The sequence below is a fragment of the Agelaius phoeniceus genome, chromosome 3 (genome assembly GCF_051311805.1).
Source record: "Agelaius phoeniceus isolate bAgePho1 chromosome 3, bAgePho1.hap1, whole genome shotgun sequence".
NCBI classification, from domain to species: domain Eukaryota; kingdom Metazoa; phylum Chordata; class Aves; order Passeriformes; family Icteridae; genus Agelaius; species Agelaius phoeniceus.
The window spans coordinates 1,880,633-1,896,589 of NC_135267.1; the positions used below are offsets into that span (position 1 = coordinate 1,880,633).

At 55.9% G+C, this 15,957-nt stretch overlaps 1 protein-coding gene across 4 annotated transcripts in view; it reads right to left on the reverse strand.

The window, feature by feature from the left end:
• ADCY3 (adenylate cyclase 3) overlaps positions 1 to 15,957 on the reverse strand; it is a 93,148-nt gene that overhangs the window by 25,978 nt on the left and 51,213 nt on the right. For all 4 annotated transcript variants that reach the window (XM_077176452.1, XM_077176451.1, XM_077176455.1 and 1 more), the window contains exons 6-9: positions 15,137 to 15,295; positions 14,903 to 15,065; positions 9,410 to 9,547; positions 4,987 to 5,129 (exon numbers count right to left, since the gene is read on the reverse strand). In XM_077176452.1, coding sequence (XP_077032567.1) covers positions 4,987 to 5,129; positions 9,410 to 9,547; positions 14,903 to 15,065; positions 15,137 to 15,295 — 603 coding nt within the window. The remainder of the gene's footprint in view (positions 1 to 4,986; positions 5,130 to 9,409; positions 9,548 to 14,902; positions 15,066 to 15,136; positions 15,296 to 15,957) is intronic.

Sequence of the window (15,957 nt, forward strand, 5' to 3'; positions counted from 1 at the left end):
ATTTTTTGGGGATTTTTTTGGGGAATTTTTGCAGATTTTTTGGGGATTTATTGGGGGTTTGCAGCGACAGCCGGAATGTGCTCCGGCCCTTCAGCCTGGGGGCGTTGGGGATTTGGGATTTTTGGGGAATTTTTGGGGAATTTTTGGAGACTTTTCTGGGATTTTTTGGGATTTTTTGGGGGATTTTTTGGGGGATTTTTTGGGGATTTTTTGGGATTTTTTTGGGGAATTTTTGCGGATTTTTTGGGATTTATTGGGGGTTTGCAGCGACAGCCGGAACGTGCTCCGGCCCTTCAGCCTGGGGGGGTTTGGGGGATTTGTGGGATTTTTGGGGATTTTTTAGGATTTTTTAGGATTTTTTGGGGGATTTTTTGGGGGATTTGTGGGATTTTTTGGGATTTTTTTGGGAATTTTTGCAGATTTTTTGGGGATTTATTGGGGGTTTGCAGCGACAGCTGGAACGTGCTCCGGCCCTTCAGCCTGGGGGCGTTGGGGATTTGGGATTTTTGGGGAATTTTGGGGGAATTTTGGGGGATTTCTTGGAGACTTTTTTGGGATTTTTTGGGGATTTTTGCAAATTTTTGGGAAATTTTTGGGGGATTTTTGGGGATTTATTGGGGGATTTTTGGGGAATTTTTGGGGGATTTCTGGGGGATTTTTTGGGGGATTTTTGGGGGAGTTTTTGGGGATTTTTGAGGGATTTTTTTGGCGATTTTTTTGGGATTTTTGGGATTTTTTGGAGGATTTTTGTGGGGATTTTTTTGGATTTTTGGGGGATTTTCTTTGGGGATTTTTGGGGGATTTTGGGGGGATTTTCTTTGGGGATTTTTGGGGTTTTTTGGGGGGGGTTATTTTGGGATTTCTGGGGACTTTTTGGGGATTTTTTGGGATTTTTTGGGAATTTTTCCAGATTTTTTGGGGATTTTTTGGGGGATTTTTGGGTGAATTTTTGCAGATTTTTGGGGATTTTTTAGGATCTTTTTGGGAATTTTTTGGGGGAATTTTTGCAGATTTTTGGGGATTTTTTAGGATCTTTTTGGGGATTTTTGGGGGCATTTTTTGCAGATTTTTGCAGATTTGTGGGGATTTTTGGGAATTTTTGGGGTTTTTTAGGGGGGATATTTTGGGGGGATTTTTACAGATTATTGGGGATTTTTTGGGATTTTTTGGGGGATTTTTTGTGGATTTTTGCAGATTTTTGGGGGATTTTTGGGAATTTTTGGGGTTTTTTAGGGGGGATATTTTGGGGATTTTTTTGGGGGGGGATTTTTGCAAATTTTTGGGGAATTTTTTGGGGATTTTTTCGGGATTTTTTTGGGATTTTTTGGCGATTTTTGGGATTTTTTTGGGGGATTTTTTTGGGAATTTTTCCAGATTTTTGGGGGATTTTTGGGATTTTTTGGGGATTTTTTTGGGAATATTTGCAGATTTTTTTGGGGATTTATTGGGGGTTTGCAGCGACAGCCGGAACGTGCTCCGGCCCTTCAGCCTGGGGGCGTTTGGGAGCGTTTGGGGGATTTGGGGAATTTTTGGGGAATTTTTGGGGATTTTCTAGGATTTTTTGGGGGATTTTTTGGGGATTTTTTGGGATTTTTTGGGGAATTTTTGCAGATTTTTTGGGGGATTTTTTTGGCGATTTTTTGGGAATTTTGGCAGATTTTTGTGGGGATTTAATGGGGGGATTTTTGGGAATTTTTGCAGATTTTTGTGGGGATTTTTGGGGGGTTTTTGGGGATTTTTTGGGATTTTGGGGGAATTTTTGTGAAATTTTTTTTAATTTTCAGGAATTTTTGGGAATTTTTGCAGATTTTTGTGGGGATTTATTGGGGGATTTTTGGGGATTTTTGCAAATTTTTGTGGGGATTTATTGGGGGGGGGTTTGGGGAATTTTTGCAAATTTTTGGGGAATTTTTGGAGAATTTGGGGGGGATTTTTGGGGGTTTTTTGGGGGGATTTTTTGGGGATTTTTTGGGGAATTTTGGGGGATTTTTTGGGGATTTTTGGGGGATTTATTGGGGGATTTTTGGGGAATTTTTGGGGATTTTTGGGGGATTTCTGGGGATTTTTTGGGGATTTTGGGGGGGGATTTTTTGGGGATTTTTTTTTGAATTTTTGTAGATTTTTTTAAAATTTTTGGGGAATTTTCAGGGGGAATTTTTTGGGATTTTTTGGGAGTTTTTGGGGATTTTGAGGATTTTTTGGGGGGATTTTTTGGGATTTTTTGGGGAATTTTGGGGGATTTTTTGGGATTTTTTTGGGAATTTTGGGGGTGGTTGGGATTTTTTAGGGATTTTTGGGGATTTTTTGCGGGATTTTTTGGGGGATTTTTGGGAATTTTGGCAGATTTTTGTGGGGATTTAATGGGCGGTTTTTGGGAATTTTGGGGGATTTTTGGGGAATTTTATGGGATTTTTGGGGAATTTTTGGGGATTTTTTTGGGATTTTTGGGGGATTTCTGGGGGATTTTTTTGGGATTTTGGGGGGGGATTTTTTGAGGATTTTTTTTTTGAATTTTTGTGGATTTTTTTTAATTTTTGGGGATTTTTCAGAGGGAATTTTTTGGGATTTTTTGGGATTTTTTGGGGATTTTGAGGATTTTTTGGGGAATTTTTGCAAATTTTTTAGGATTTTTTGGGGGGATTTTTTGGGATTTTTTGGGGATTTTTGGGGGATTTTTGGGGATTTTTTTTGGGAATTTTGGGGGGGGTTTGGGATTTTTTTGGGATTTTTGGGGGATTTTTTTGGGAATTTTTGGCGATTTTTGGGGAATTTTTGCAGATTTTTGGAGGGATTTATTGGGGGATTTATGGGGATTTTTGGGAGGATTTTTTGGGATTTTTTTGGGAATTTTTGCAGATTTTTTGGGGATTTATTGGGGGTTTGCAGCGACAGCCGGAACGTGCTCCGGCCCTTCAGCCTGGGGGCGTTGGGGGATTTGGGATTTTTGGGGAATTTTTGGGGATTATTTAGGATTTTTTTGGGGGATTTTTTAGGATTTTTTGGGGATTTTTTGGGGATTTTTGCAAATTTTTGGGAAATTTTTGGGGGATTTTTATGGCATTTTTGGGGAATTTTTGGGGGATTTCTGGGGGATTTTTTAGGGATTTTTGGGGGAGTTTTTGGGGATTTTTGAAGGATTTTTTTGGCGATTTTTTTTTAATTTTTGGGATTTTTTGGAGGATTTTTGTGGGGATTTTTTTGGATTTTTGGGGGATTTTCTTTGGGGATTTTTGGGGTTTTTTGGGGGGGGTTATTTTGGGATTTCTGGGGACTTTTTGGGGATTTTTTGAGATTTCTGGGGACTTTTTGGGAATTTTTCCAGATTTTTTGGGGATTTTTTGGGGGATTTTTGGGTGAATTTTTGCAGATTTTTGGGGATTTTTTAGGATCTTTTTGGGAATTTTTTGGGGGAATTTTTGCAGATTTTTGGGGATTTTTTAGGATCTTTTTGGGGATTTTTGGGGGGATTTTTTGCGGATTTTTGCAGATTTGTGGGGATTTTGGGGAATTTTTGGGGGTTTTTAGGGGGGATATTTTGGGGGGATTTTTACAGATTATTGGGGATTTTTGGGGATTTTTTTGGGGATTTTTTTGTGGATTTTTGCAGATTTTTGGGGGATTTTTGGGAATTTTTGGGGTTTTTTAGGGGGGATATTTTGGGGATTTTTTGGGGATTTTTTTGGGGGGATTTTTGCAAATTTTTGGGGAATTTTTTGGGGATTTTTTCGGGATTTTATTGATTTTTTGGCGATTTTTGGGAATTTTGGTGAAATTTTTTTGGGATTTTTTGGGAATTTTTGGGGGTTTTTTTGGAATTTTTGGGGTTTTTTGGGATTTTTGGGGGATTTTTTTTTAATTGTTGGGATTTTTTGGGAGTTTTTGGGAGTTTTTTTTTGGAGGGGATTTTTTGGGATTTTGGGGGGGGTTTGGGGTTTTTTTGAGGGAATTTTTTGGGGAGTTTTGGGGATTTTTGGGGGATTTTGGGGGAATTTTTTTGGCGATTTTTTGGGAATTTTTGCAGATTTTTAGGGGGGATTTATTGGGGGATTTTGGGGGATTTTTTTGGGGAGTTTTTGGGAATTTTAGGGATTTTATGGGATTGTTTTGGGATGCTTTTGGGAATCTTCACGAATTTTGATGGGTTTGTAGGAATTTCCAGGAATTTGTAGGAATTTTTGAGAGTTTCCGGGAATTTTTGAGATTTTTCGGGAATTTGTGGGATTTTAGGGATTTTTTTGTGAATTTTTTTGAATTTTCACGAATTTTTGGGAATTTTGAGGATTTTTTGGGGATTTTTTTGGGAATTTTTGCAGATTTTTGGGGTGATTTTTTTGAGAATTTTTGGGGAATTTTAGGGATTTTTATGGGATTGTTTTGGGATGCTTTTGGATATTTTTGGGAATTTTGAGGGGTTTGGGGGAATTTTTGGGAATTTGTTCAAATTTTCAGGAATTTGGAGGGATTTTAGGGAGTTTCAGGGAATTATTGGGTTTTTTTGGGAATTCATGGGAGTTTTGGGGAATTTTCAGGATTTTTTGGGGGGCTATTTTTCAGGAATTTTTGGGAATTTTAGGGATTTTATGGGATTGTTTTGGGATGCTTTTGGGTATTTTTGGGAATTTTGAGGGGTTTGGGGGAATTTTTGGGAATTTGTTCAAATTTTCAGGAATTTGGAGGGATTTTAGGGAGTTTCAGGGAAATATTGGGGTTTTTTTTTGAATTTGTGCGAGTTTTGGGGAATTTTCAGGATTTTTGGGGGGGGTATTTTTCAGGAATTTTGGGGTTTTTTTTTGGGGGATATTTCAGAAATCTTCGAGAATTTTTGTGGTATTCGGGAATTTCGGAAAATTCTCAGGAAGTTGTGGGAATTTCTGGGAATTTTCAGGATTTTTTTTTTTTTTAAATTTTCGTGAATTTCAGAGAGATTTTTTTTTTTTTTTTTGAATTTTTGTGAATTCCTGAGGGGATTTTTGGGGCCGAACTCACGCCTGGATGCTCTCGCGCTCCAGCAGGGCCTCGTTCAGCAGCCGGTTCAGCTCCTGCTCGTTCTGCGCCGCCCCCGCCACGCGCTCGGCCAGGTCCCGCAGCCGCAGCCGCCGGCGCGGGTTGGGGAACGACGGGTTGGGAACCTGGGGACACCGAGGGGACACCATGGGGACATCGTGGGGACAGCCTGGGGACAGCACGCGCTCGGCCAGGTCCCTCAGCCGCAGCTGCCGGCACGGGTTGGGGAACGACGGGTTGGGAACCTGTGGGGACAATGAGGGGACACTGAGGGGACATTGCCAGGACACCACAGAGACACCCCGGGGACATTGCCAGGACACCCTGGGGACAGCACGCGCTCGGCCAGGTCCCGCAGCCGCAGCCGCCGGCGCGGGTTGGGGAACGAAGGGTTGGGAACCTGGGGACAACGAGGGGACAACGAGGGGACATTGCCAGGACAGCCTGGGGACATTGCCAGGACAGCCTGGGGACAGCACGCGCTCGGCCAGGTCCCGCAGCCGCAGCCGCCGGCGCGGGTTGGGGAACAATGGGTTGGGAACCTGGGGACAACGAGGGGACATTGCCAGGACACCCTGGGGACATCGTGGGGACATTGCCAGGACACCCTGGGGACAGACACCATGGGGACAGCACGCGCTCGGCCAGGTCCCGCAGCCGCAGCCGCCGGCGGGGATTGGGGAATGAAGGGTTGGGAACCTGGGGACACCATGGGGACATTGCCAGGACAGCCTGGGGACATTGCCAGGACACCCTGGGGTCACCCTGGGGACACTGCCAGGACACCCTGGGGACACCACGCGCTCGGCCAGGTCCCGCAGCCGCAGCCGCCGGCGGGGATTCGGGAACGACGGGTTGGGAACCTGGGGACACCGAGGGGACACCGTGGGGACATTGCCAGGACACCCTGGGGACACTGCCAGGACACCCTGGGGACAGCACACGCTCGGCCAGGTCCCGCAGCCGCTGCCGCTGATGGGGATTTGGGAACAATGGGTGGGGAACCTGGGGACAACGAGGAGACACTGAGGGGACACCATGGGGACACCCTGGGGACATTGCCAGGACACCCTGGGGACACCCTGGGGGCATTGTTGGGACAGGGCAGGGACACTCTGGGGACAGCACGCGCTCGGCCAGGTCCCACAGCCACAGCTGCCAGTGGGGACTGGGGAACGACGGGTTGGGAACCTGGGGACAATGAGGGCACATCGTGGGGACATTGTGGGGACACCCTGGGGACAGCACGCGCTTGGCCAGGTCCCACAGCCGCAGCCGCCGGCACGGGTTGGGGAACGACGGGTTGGGAACCTGGGGACAACGAGGGGACACTGAGGGGACACTGCCAGGACACCCTGGGGACAGCACGCGCTCGGCCAGGTCCCGCAGCCACAGCCACTGATGGGGATTTGGGAACGATGGGTTGGGAACCTGGGGACAACGAGGGGACACCATGGGGACATTGCCAGGACACCCTGGGGACAGCACACGCTCGGCCAGGTCCCACAGCCGCAGCTGCTGGTGGGGATTGGGGAACGACGGGTTGGGAACCTGGGGACACCATGGGGACATCGTGGGGACATTGCCAGGACACCGTGGGGACACCCTGGGGACACTGCCGGGACACCCTGGGGACAGCACACGCTCAGCCAGGTCCTGCAGCCGCAGCCGCCGGCGCGGATTCGGGAATGACGGGTTGGGAACCTGGGGACGAGGGGACACCCTGGAGACACTGCCAGGACAGCCTGGGGAAGTTGCCAGGACACCCTGGGGACACCCTGGGGACACCCTGGGGACACCCTGGGGACAGCCTGGGGACAGCACGCGCTCGGCCAGGTCCCGCAGCCGCTGATGGGGATTTGGCAACGATGGGTTGGGAACCTGGGGACAACGAGGGGACATCATAGGGACATTGCCAGGACATCCTGGGGACAGCCCGGGAACACCAAGAGGACAATGCACAGACACCGTGGGGATACTGCAGGGACAGCCCAGGGACAGCATGGGGACACCAAGGGGACACTGTGGGGACACTGTGGGGACACCGCGGGCACAGCCCAGGGACACCGAGGGGACACTGTGGGGACACTGTGGGGGACAGTTCAGGGACACCATGGGGACATGGCTGGGACACCACAGGGACACCCTGGGGATACCCAGGGGACACCCTGGGGACAGCACGTTCTCGGCCAGGTCCCGCAGCCGCAGCCGCCGGCGCGGGTTGGGGAACGACGGGTTGGGAACCTGGGGACAATGAGGGGACACCGTGGGGACATTGCCAGGACACCCTGGGGACACCCTGGGGACATTGCCAGGACACCGCGGGGACACCCTGGGGACAGCACGCGCTCGGCCAGGTCCCGCAGCCGCAGCCACTGATGGGGATTTGGGAACGACGGGTGGGGAAGCTGGGGACAATGAGGGGACACTGAGGGGACACTGCCAGGACACCCTGGGGACACCATGGGGACACTGCCAGGACACCACAGGGACACCCTGAGGACAGCACGTTCTCGGCCAGGTCACGCAGCTTCAGCCGCCGGCGCGGATTTGGGAATGATGGGTGGAGAACCTGGGGACATCGTGGGGACACCGTGGGGACAGGGCAGGGACACCATGGGAACTCTGAGGGGACACTGAGGTGACACCATGGGGACACCCCAGGGACACCAAGGGGACAATGCACAGACACTGTGGGGACACTGCAGGGACAGCCCAGGGACACAGCGGGGACAAGGTGGGGACACCAAGGGGACACCGAGGGGACACTGTGGGGACACCACGGGGAGCTCTGGGCACTGCAGCCGCCAACGCGGGTTTGGGAATGATGGGTTGGGAATCTGGGGACACCCAGGGGACACTGAGGGGACATTGCCAGGACACCCTGGGGACAGCCCAGGGGACACCGTGGGGACACCGTGGGGACACAGAGGGGACCCTGAGGGGACAGCACGAGGACATGGTGGAGACACTGAGAGGACAGCGAGAGGACACCCTGGGGACGCCCTGAGGATACCAAGGGGACACCACAGGGACAGGGCACGGACACCGTGGGGACACCATGGGGACTCTGAGGGGACACTGAGGAGACACCATGGGGACACATCAGGGACACCAAGGGGACAACATGGGGACACCGTGGGAAGAACATGGGGACATCTCCAGGACACCAATGGGACACTGTGAGGACGCTATGGGGACATGGCGGGGACACGGCAGGGACACCATGGGGACACCCCAGGGACACCAAGGGGACAATGCACAGACACCGTGGGGATACTGCAGGGACACCAAGGGCACACTATGGGGACACTGAGGGGACACTGTGGGGACAACATGGGGACACCACAGGGACACCGCAGGCACAGCCCAGGGACACCGAGGGGACACTGTGGGGACACCGTGGGGGACAGCTCAGGGACACCATGGGGACATGGCTGGGACACCCTGGGGACACCCTGGGGACAGCACGCGCTTGGCCAGGTCCCGCAGCTGCAGCCACTGATGGGGATTTGGGAACGACGGGTGGGGAACCTGGGGACAACGAGGGGACAATGAGGGGACAGCCTGGGGGACATTGCCAGGACACCCTGGGGACACCACGTGCTCAGCCAGGTCCCACAGCCGCAGCCGCCGGCGGGGATTGGGGAACGACGGGTTGGGAACCTGGGGACACCGAGGGGACACCGTGGGGACATTGCCAGGACAGCCTGGGGACACCCCGGGGACACCCTGGGGACACCCTGGGGACATCCTGGGGACAGCACGCGCTCGGCCAGGTCCCGCAGCTGCAGCCGCCGGCGGGGATTTGGGAATGAAGGGTTGGGAATCTGGGGACAACGAGGGGACACCATGGGGACAGGACAGGGACACCGTGGGGACGCCATGAGGACACCAAGAGGACAATGCACAGACACTGTGGGGACACTGCGGGGACAACCAAGGGACACAGCGGGGACAACGTGGGGACACCAAGGGGACACCAAGGGGACACCGCGGGCACAGCCCAGGGACACCGAGGGGACACTGTGGGGACACCGTGGGAACAACATGGGGACATCTCCAGGACACCAATGGGACACCAAGGAGACACTGTGGGGACACTGAGGAGACACCAAGGGGACAATGCACAGACACCGTGGGGACACGGCAGGGACACCGTGGGGACATGGCAGGGACACCAAGGAGATACCATGGGGACACCATGGTGGGGACACCCTGGGGACACCGTGGGGACATGGCAGGGGCAGCCCAGGGACACCCTGGGGACACCCTGGGGACACCAAGGGAGTTCTGGGTACTGCAGCCGCCACTGGGGGCTCAGGAAGGACGGGTTGGGAGCCTGGGGACACCCTGGGGACACCAAGGGGACACCCTGGGGACACGGTGGGGACAGTTTGGGTACCTCGGTGTCGTCGTCGTCGTCGAGCTCCACGGAGCTGCTGCGGCCGCGCTCGGCGTCCTCGGGGGGCTCCGGGCTGAGGCCACCGTTGGTGGTGACAGGAGGAGGGGACACGCCGTGGGACGAGGTCAGGGACAGCTTCTGTGGGGACAGGGGCATGGTGGTGGGTGTCACTGTGTCACTGTGTCACCGTGTCACCGTGTCACTGTGTCACTGTGTCACCGTGTCACCTGTCACGCCGTGGGACACGGTCAGGGACAGCTTCTGTGGGGACAGGGGACATTGTGGGTGACACTGTGTCACTGTGTCACCGTGTCACCGTGTCACTGTGTCACCAGTGCCATCTGTCACACCATGGGACGACGTCAGGGAGGGGGACAGGGGCATGGTGGGTGTCACTGTGTCACTGTGTCCCTGTGTCACTGTGTCACTGTGTCACCGTGTCACCGTGTCACTGTGTCACTGTGTCACCGTGTCACCAGTGCCACCCGTCACGCTGTGGGACGAGGTCAGGGACAGCTTCTGTGGGGGACAGGGGACATTGTGGGTGACACCGTGTCACTGTGTCACCGTGTCACTGTGTCACCAGTGCCACCCGTCACACAGTGGGACACGGTCAGGGACAGCTTCTGTGGGGACAGGGGCGTGGTGGCTGTCACCGTGTCACTGTGTCACTGTGTCACCGTGTCACCTGTCACGCCATGGGACACGGTCAGGGACAGCTTCTGTGGGGGACAGGGGCGTGGTGGCTGCCACCGTGTCACTGTGTCACTGTGTCACCCGTCACGCCGTGGGACGAGGTCAGGGACAGCTTCTGTGGGGACAGGGACATCGTGGGTGTCACTGTGTCACCGTGTCACCAGTGCCACCCGTCACGCCGTGGGACGAGGTCAGGGACAGCTTCTGTGGGGGACAGGGGCACGGTGGGTGACACCGTGTCACTGTGTCACCGTGTCACTGTGTCACCGTGTCACCAGTGTCACCCGTCACGCCATGGGACACGGTCAGTGACAGCTTCTGTGGGGACAGGGGACATTGTGGGTGACACCGTGTCACCGTATCACCAGTGTCACCAGTGCCACCCGACACGCCGTGGGACGAGGTCAGGGACAGCTTCTGTGGGGACAGGGGACATTGTGGGTGACACCGTGTCACTGTGTCACCGTGTCACCGTGTCACCGTGTCACTGTGTCACCCGTCACGCTGTGGGACGAGGTGAGGGACAGCTTCTGTGGGGACAGGGGCATGGTGGGTGTCACCGTGTCACTGTGTCACTGTGTCACTGTGTCACCCATGCCACCCGTCACACCATGGGACGAGGTCAGGGACAGCTTCTGTGGGGACAGGGGACATTGTGGGTGTCACTGTGTCACTGTGTCACCGTGTCACCGTGTCACTGTGTCACTGTGTCACTGTGTCACCGTGTCACCAGTGCCACCCGTCACGCCGTGGGACGAGGTCAGGGACAGCTTCTGAGGGGACAGGGGACATTGTGGGTGTCACTGTGTCACTGTGTCACCAGTGCCATCTGTCACACCATGGGACGAGGTCAGGGAGGGGGACAGGGACATGGTGGGTATCACTGTGTCACCGTGTCACTGTGTCACTGTGTCACCCGTCACGCCGTGGGGCACGGTCAGGGACAGCTTCTGTGGGGACAGGGGACATTGTGGGTGACACTGTGTCACTGTGTCACCGTGTCACCGTGTCACTGTGTCACCAGTGCCACCTGTCACACCATGGGACGACGTCAGAGAGGGGGACAGGGGCATGGTGGGTGTCACCGTGTCACTGTGTCACCAGTGCCACCCGACACGCCGTGGGACGAGGTCAGGGACAGCTTCTGTGGGGACAGGGGCGTGGTGGGTGTCACCGTGTCACCGTGTCACCGTGTCACTGTGTCACCGTGTCACCCGTCACGCCATGGGACACAGTCAGTGACAGTGTCTGTGGGGGACAGGGGCGTGGTGGGTGTCACCGTGTCACTGTGTCACCGTGTCACTGTGTCACCGTGTCACCGTGTCACTGTGTCACTCTGTCACCAGTGTCACCCGTCACGCTGTGGGACGAGGTCAGGGACAGCTTCTGTGGGGACAGGGGACATTGTGGGTGACACCGTGTCACTGTGTCACCGTGTCACCAGTGTCACCCGACACGCCATGGGACATGGTCAGGGACAGCTTCTGTGGGGGACAGGGGCATCGTGGTGGGTGTCACTGTGTCACTGTGTCACCATGTCACTGTGTCACTGTGTCACCGTGTCACCAGTGTCACCCGACACGCCGTGGGACGAGGTCAGGGACAGCTTCTGAGGGGACAGGGGACATTGTGGGTGTCACTGTGTCACTGTGTCACCAGTGTCACCCGTCATGCCATGGGACACGGTCAGGGACAGCTTCTGTGGGGGACAGGGGACATTGTGGGTGACACCGTGTCACTGTGTCACCGTGTCACTGTGTCACTGTGTCACTCTGTCACCAGTGCCACCCGTCACGCCGTGGGACGAGGTCAGGGACAGCTTCTGTGGGGACAGGGGCGTGGTGGGTGTCACTGTGTCACCAGTGTCATGCGTCACACCGTGGGACACAGTCAGTGACAGTGTCTGTGGGGGACAGGGGCATGGTGGGTGACACCGTGTCACTGTGTCACCGTGTCACTGTGTCACCAGTGCCATCTGTCACACCATGGGACGACGTCAGGGAGGGGGACAGGGGACATTGTGGGTGTCACTGTGTCACTGTGTCACCAGTGCCACCCGTCACGCCGTGGGACACGGTCAGGGACAGCTTCTGTGGGGACAGGGGACATTGTGGGTGACACCGTGTCACTGTGTCACCCATGCCACCCGTCACGCCGTGGGACGAGGTCAGGGACAGCTTCTGTGGGGGACAGGGGCATCGTGGTGGGTGACACCGTGTCACTGTGTCACCGTGTCACCAGTGTCACCTGTCACGCCATGGGACACGGTCAGGGACAGCTTCTGTGGGGGACAGGGGCATGGTGGGTGTCACTGTGTCATGTGTCACTGTGTCACTGTGTCACTGTGTCACTGTGTCACCCGTCACGCCGTGGGACGAGGTCAGGGACAGCTTCTGTGGGGACAGGGGACATTGTGGGTGACACCGTGACACCGTGTCACCGTGTCACTGTGTCACCAGTGCCACCCGTCACGCTGTGGGATGACGTCAGGGACAGCTTCTGTGGGGGACAGGGGCATGGTGGGTGTCACTGTGTCATGTGTCACTGTGTCACTGTGTCACTGTGTCACCAGTGCCACCAGTGCCACCAGTGCCACCAGTGCCACCCAACACGCCGTGGGACGAGGTCAGGGACAGCTTCTGTGGGGACAGGGGACATTGTGGGTGTCACTGTGTCACTGTGTCACCAGTGCCACCCATCACGCTGTGGGACAGGGGCATGGTGGGTGTCACTGTGTCACTGAGTCACTGTGTCACTGTGTCACCAGTGCCATCTGTCACACCGTGGGACGAGGTCAGGGAGGGGGACAGGGGCATGGTGGGTGTCACTGTGTCACTGTGTCACCGTGTCACCGTGTCACTGTGTCACCAGTGCCACCCGACACGCCGTGGGACGAGGTCAGGGAGGGGGACAGGGGCATCTTGGGTGTCACTGTGTCACTGTGTCACCAGTGCCACCCATCACGCTGTGGGACAGGGACATGGTGGGTGTCACTGTGTCACTGTGTCACCAGTGCCACCCGTCACGCCGTGGGACACGGTCAGTGACAGTGTCTATGGGGGACGGGGGCATGGTGGGTGTCACCATGTCACTGTGTCACCAGTGCCACCCAACACACCGTGGGACACGGTCAGTGACAGTGTCTGTGGTGGCATGCGGTCACCGTGGGTGTCCCCCCACACCCATGTCCCCAGTGTCCCCCCCAGTGTCCCTGGTGTCCCCCGTGTCTCCCCGTTGTCCTCAGCACTGCCACCCACCACGCAATTGACACAATCAGTGACAATGTCCCCACACCCCATGTGCCCACCAGTGTCCTCAGTGTCCCCATTGGTGCCACTCACCACGCCATGGGACAATCAGTGACAATGTCCCCATACCCATGTCCCCATTGTCCCTGCTGTCCCCATTGGTGCCACTCACACCACTGACACAATCAACCTCAATGTCCCCATACCCCATGTCCCCATTGTCCCCTCTGTCCCCATCAGTGCCACTCACCACGCCACTGACACAATCAACCTCAATGTCCCCACACCCATGTCCCCATGTCCCCAGTGTCCCCACTGTCCCCAGCAGTGCCACTCACCACGTCATTGACACAATCAGTGACAATGTCCCCATATCGCCCCCATTGTCCCCACTGTCCCCAGCAGTGCCACTCACCACGCCATTGACACAATCAGTGTCAATGTCCCCACACCCATGTCCCCCATGTCCCCCCCATTGTCCCCGCTGTCCCCAGCAGTGCCACTCACCACACCATTGACATCAATCAATGTCAATGTCCCCACACCCATGTCCCCATGTCCCCATTGTCCCCGCTGTCTCCAGCAGTGCCACTCACCACGCCGTTGACGCAATCAGTGACAATGTCCCCAGTGTCCCCCCCATTGTCCCCGCTGTCCCCACCAGTGCCACTCACCACACCATTGACATCAATCAATGTCAATGTCCCCACACCCATGTCCCCATGTCCCCATTGTCCCCACTGTCCCCAGTAGTGCCACTCACCACACCATTGACCCAATCAGTGACAATGTCCCCCCACCCATGTCCCCACACCCATGTCCCCATGTCCCCATTGTCCCTGCTGTCTCCACTGGTGGCACTCACCAAGCCGTTGACCCAATCAGTGTCAATGTCCCCACGCCCATGTCCCCCGTGTCCCCCTCAATGTCCCCGCTGTCCCCAGGGGTGCCACTCACCACGCCATTGACCCAATCAGTGACAATGTCCCCACACCCATGTCCCCATTGTCCCCATTGTCCCCACTGTCCCCAGCAGTGCCACTCACCACGCCATGGGACAATCAGTGACAATGTCCCCACACCCATGTCCCCAGTGTCCCCCCCATTGTCCCCGCTGTCCCCAGCGGTGCCACTCACCACACCATTGACCCAATCAGTGACAATGTCCCCACACCCCTATCCCCCATGTCCCCCCCATTGTCCCCGCTGTCCCCAGCAGTGCCACTCACCATGTCATGGGACTATCAGTGACAATGTCCCCAGTGTCCCCCCCATTGTCCCCGCTGTCCCCACCAGTGTCACTCACCATGCCATTGACACAATCAATGTCAATGTCCCCACACCCATGTCCCCCGCATTGTCCCCACTGTCCCCACCAGTGCCACTCACCACGCCACTGACACAATCAATGTCAATGTCCCCATGTCCCCCCCATTGTCCATGCTGTCCCCAGCAGTGCCACTCACCACGCCACTGACACAATCAATGTCAATGTCCCCACACCCATGTCCCCCCCATTGTCCCCACTGTCCCCAGGGGTGCCACTCACCACGCCGTTGACGCCGTGCCTTAGCCCCTGCTTGGGGACCACCACCAGGTAGGTGACGATGCCCTTGTCCCTCAGGTACTCGCAGCGGGAGCCGCCCTCGCCCGGCTCCACCTCGAACTCTCCCTTCAGGCAGTCCACGGTGCTCTGCGAGATGTGCACGCGCCTGCCGCGGCCACCGCCGTCACCTCAGCGTCACCGCGGCCACCGCGGCCGCCCCGGCGTGGGGACACTCACCCGGGGATGCCGCCCGCCTCCATCTTGTTGGCCACGGTGACGTCGGTGGACCAGACGTCGTACTGCCAGCGCTTCTGGCCCAGCACGCCGCCCAGCACGGCGCCGCTGTGCACGCCCACGCGCATGTCCACGGCCGTGCGTGTGCGCTCCCGCACCGAGCTGGGACATGGGGACAGCATGGGGACAGCATGGGGACATGGGGACATGGGAATGGGGAATGGGGAATGTCCACGGCCGTGCGTGTGCGCTCCCGCACCGAGCTGGGACACCATGGGGACACCATGGGGACATGGGGACACGGGAATGGGGAATGGGGAATGTCCACGGCCGTGCGTGTGCGCTCCCGCACCGAGCTGGGACATGGGGACAGCATGGGGACACCATGGGGACACCATGGGGACATGGGAATGGTCACCGGGAATGGGGAATGTCCACGGCCGTGCGTGTGCGCTCCTGCACCGAGCTGGGACATGGGGACACCGTGGGGACACCGTGGGGACACCGAGCTGGGACACCGTGGGGACATGGGAATGGGGAATGGGGAATGTCCATGGCCGTGCGTGTGCGCTCCCGCACCGAGCTGGGACAGCATGGGGACATGGGGACATGGGGACACCGTGGGGACATGGGAATGGTCACCGGGAATGGGGAATGGGGAATGTCCACAGCCGTGCGTGTGCGCTCCCGCACCGAGCTGGGACATTGGGGACACCGTGGGGACACCGTGGGGACATGGGGACATGGGGACACGGGGACATGGGGACACCGTGGGGACACCGTGGGGACATGGGGACATGGGAATGGGGAATGTCCACGGCCGT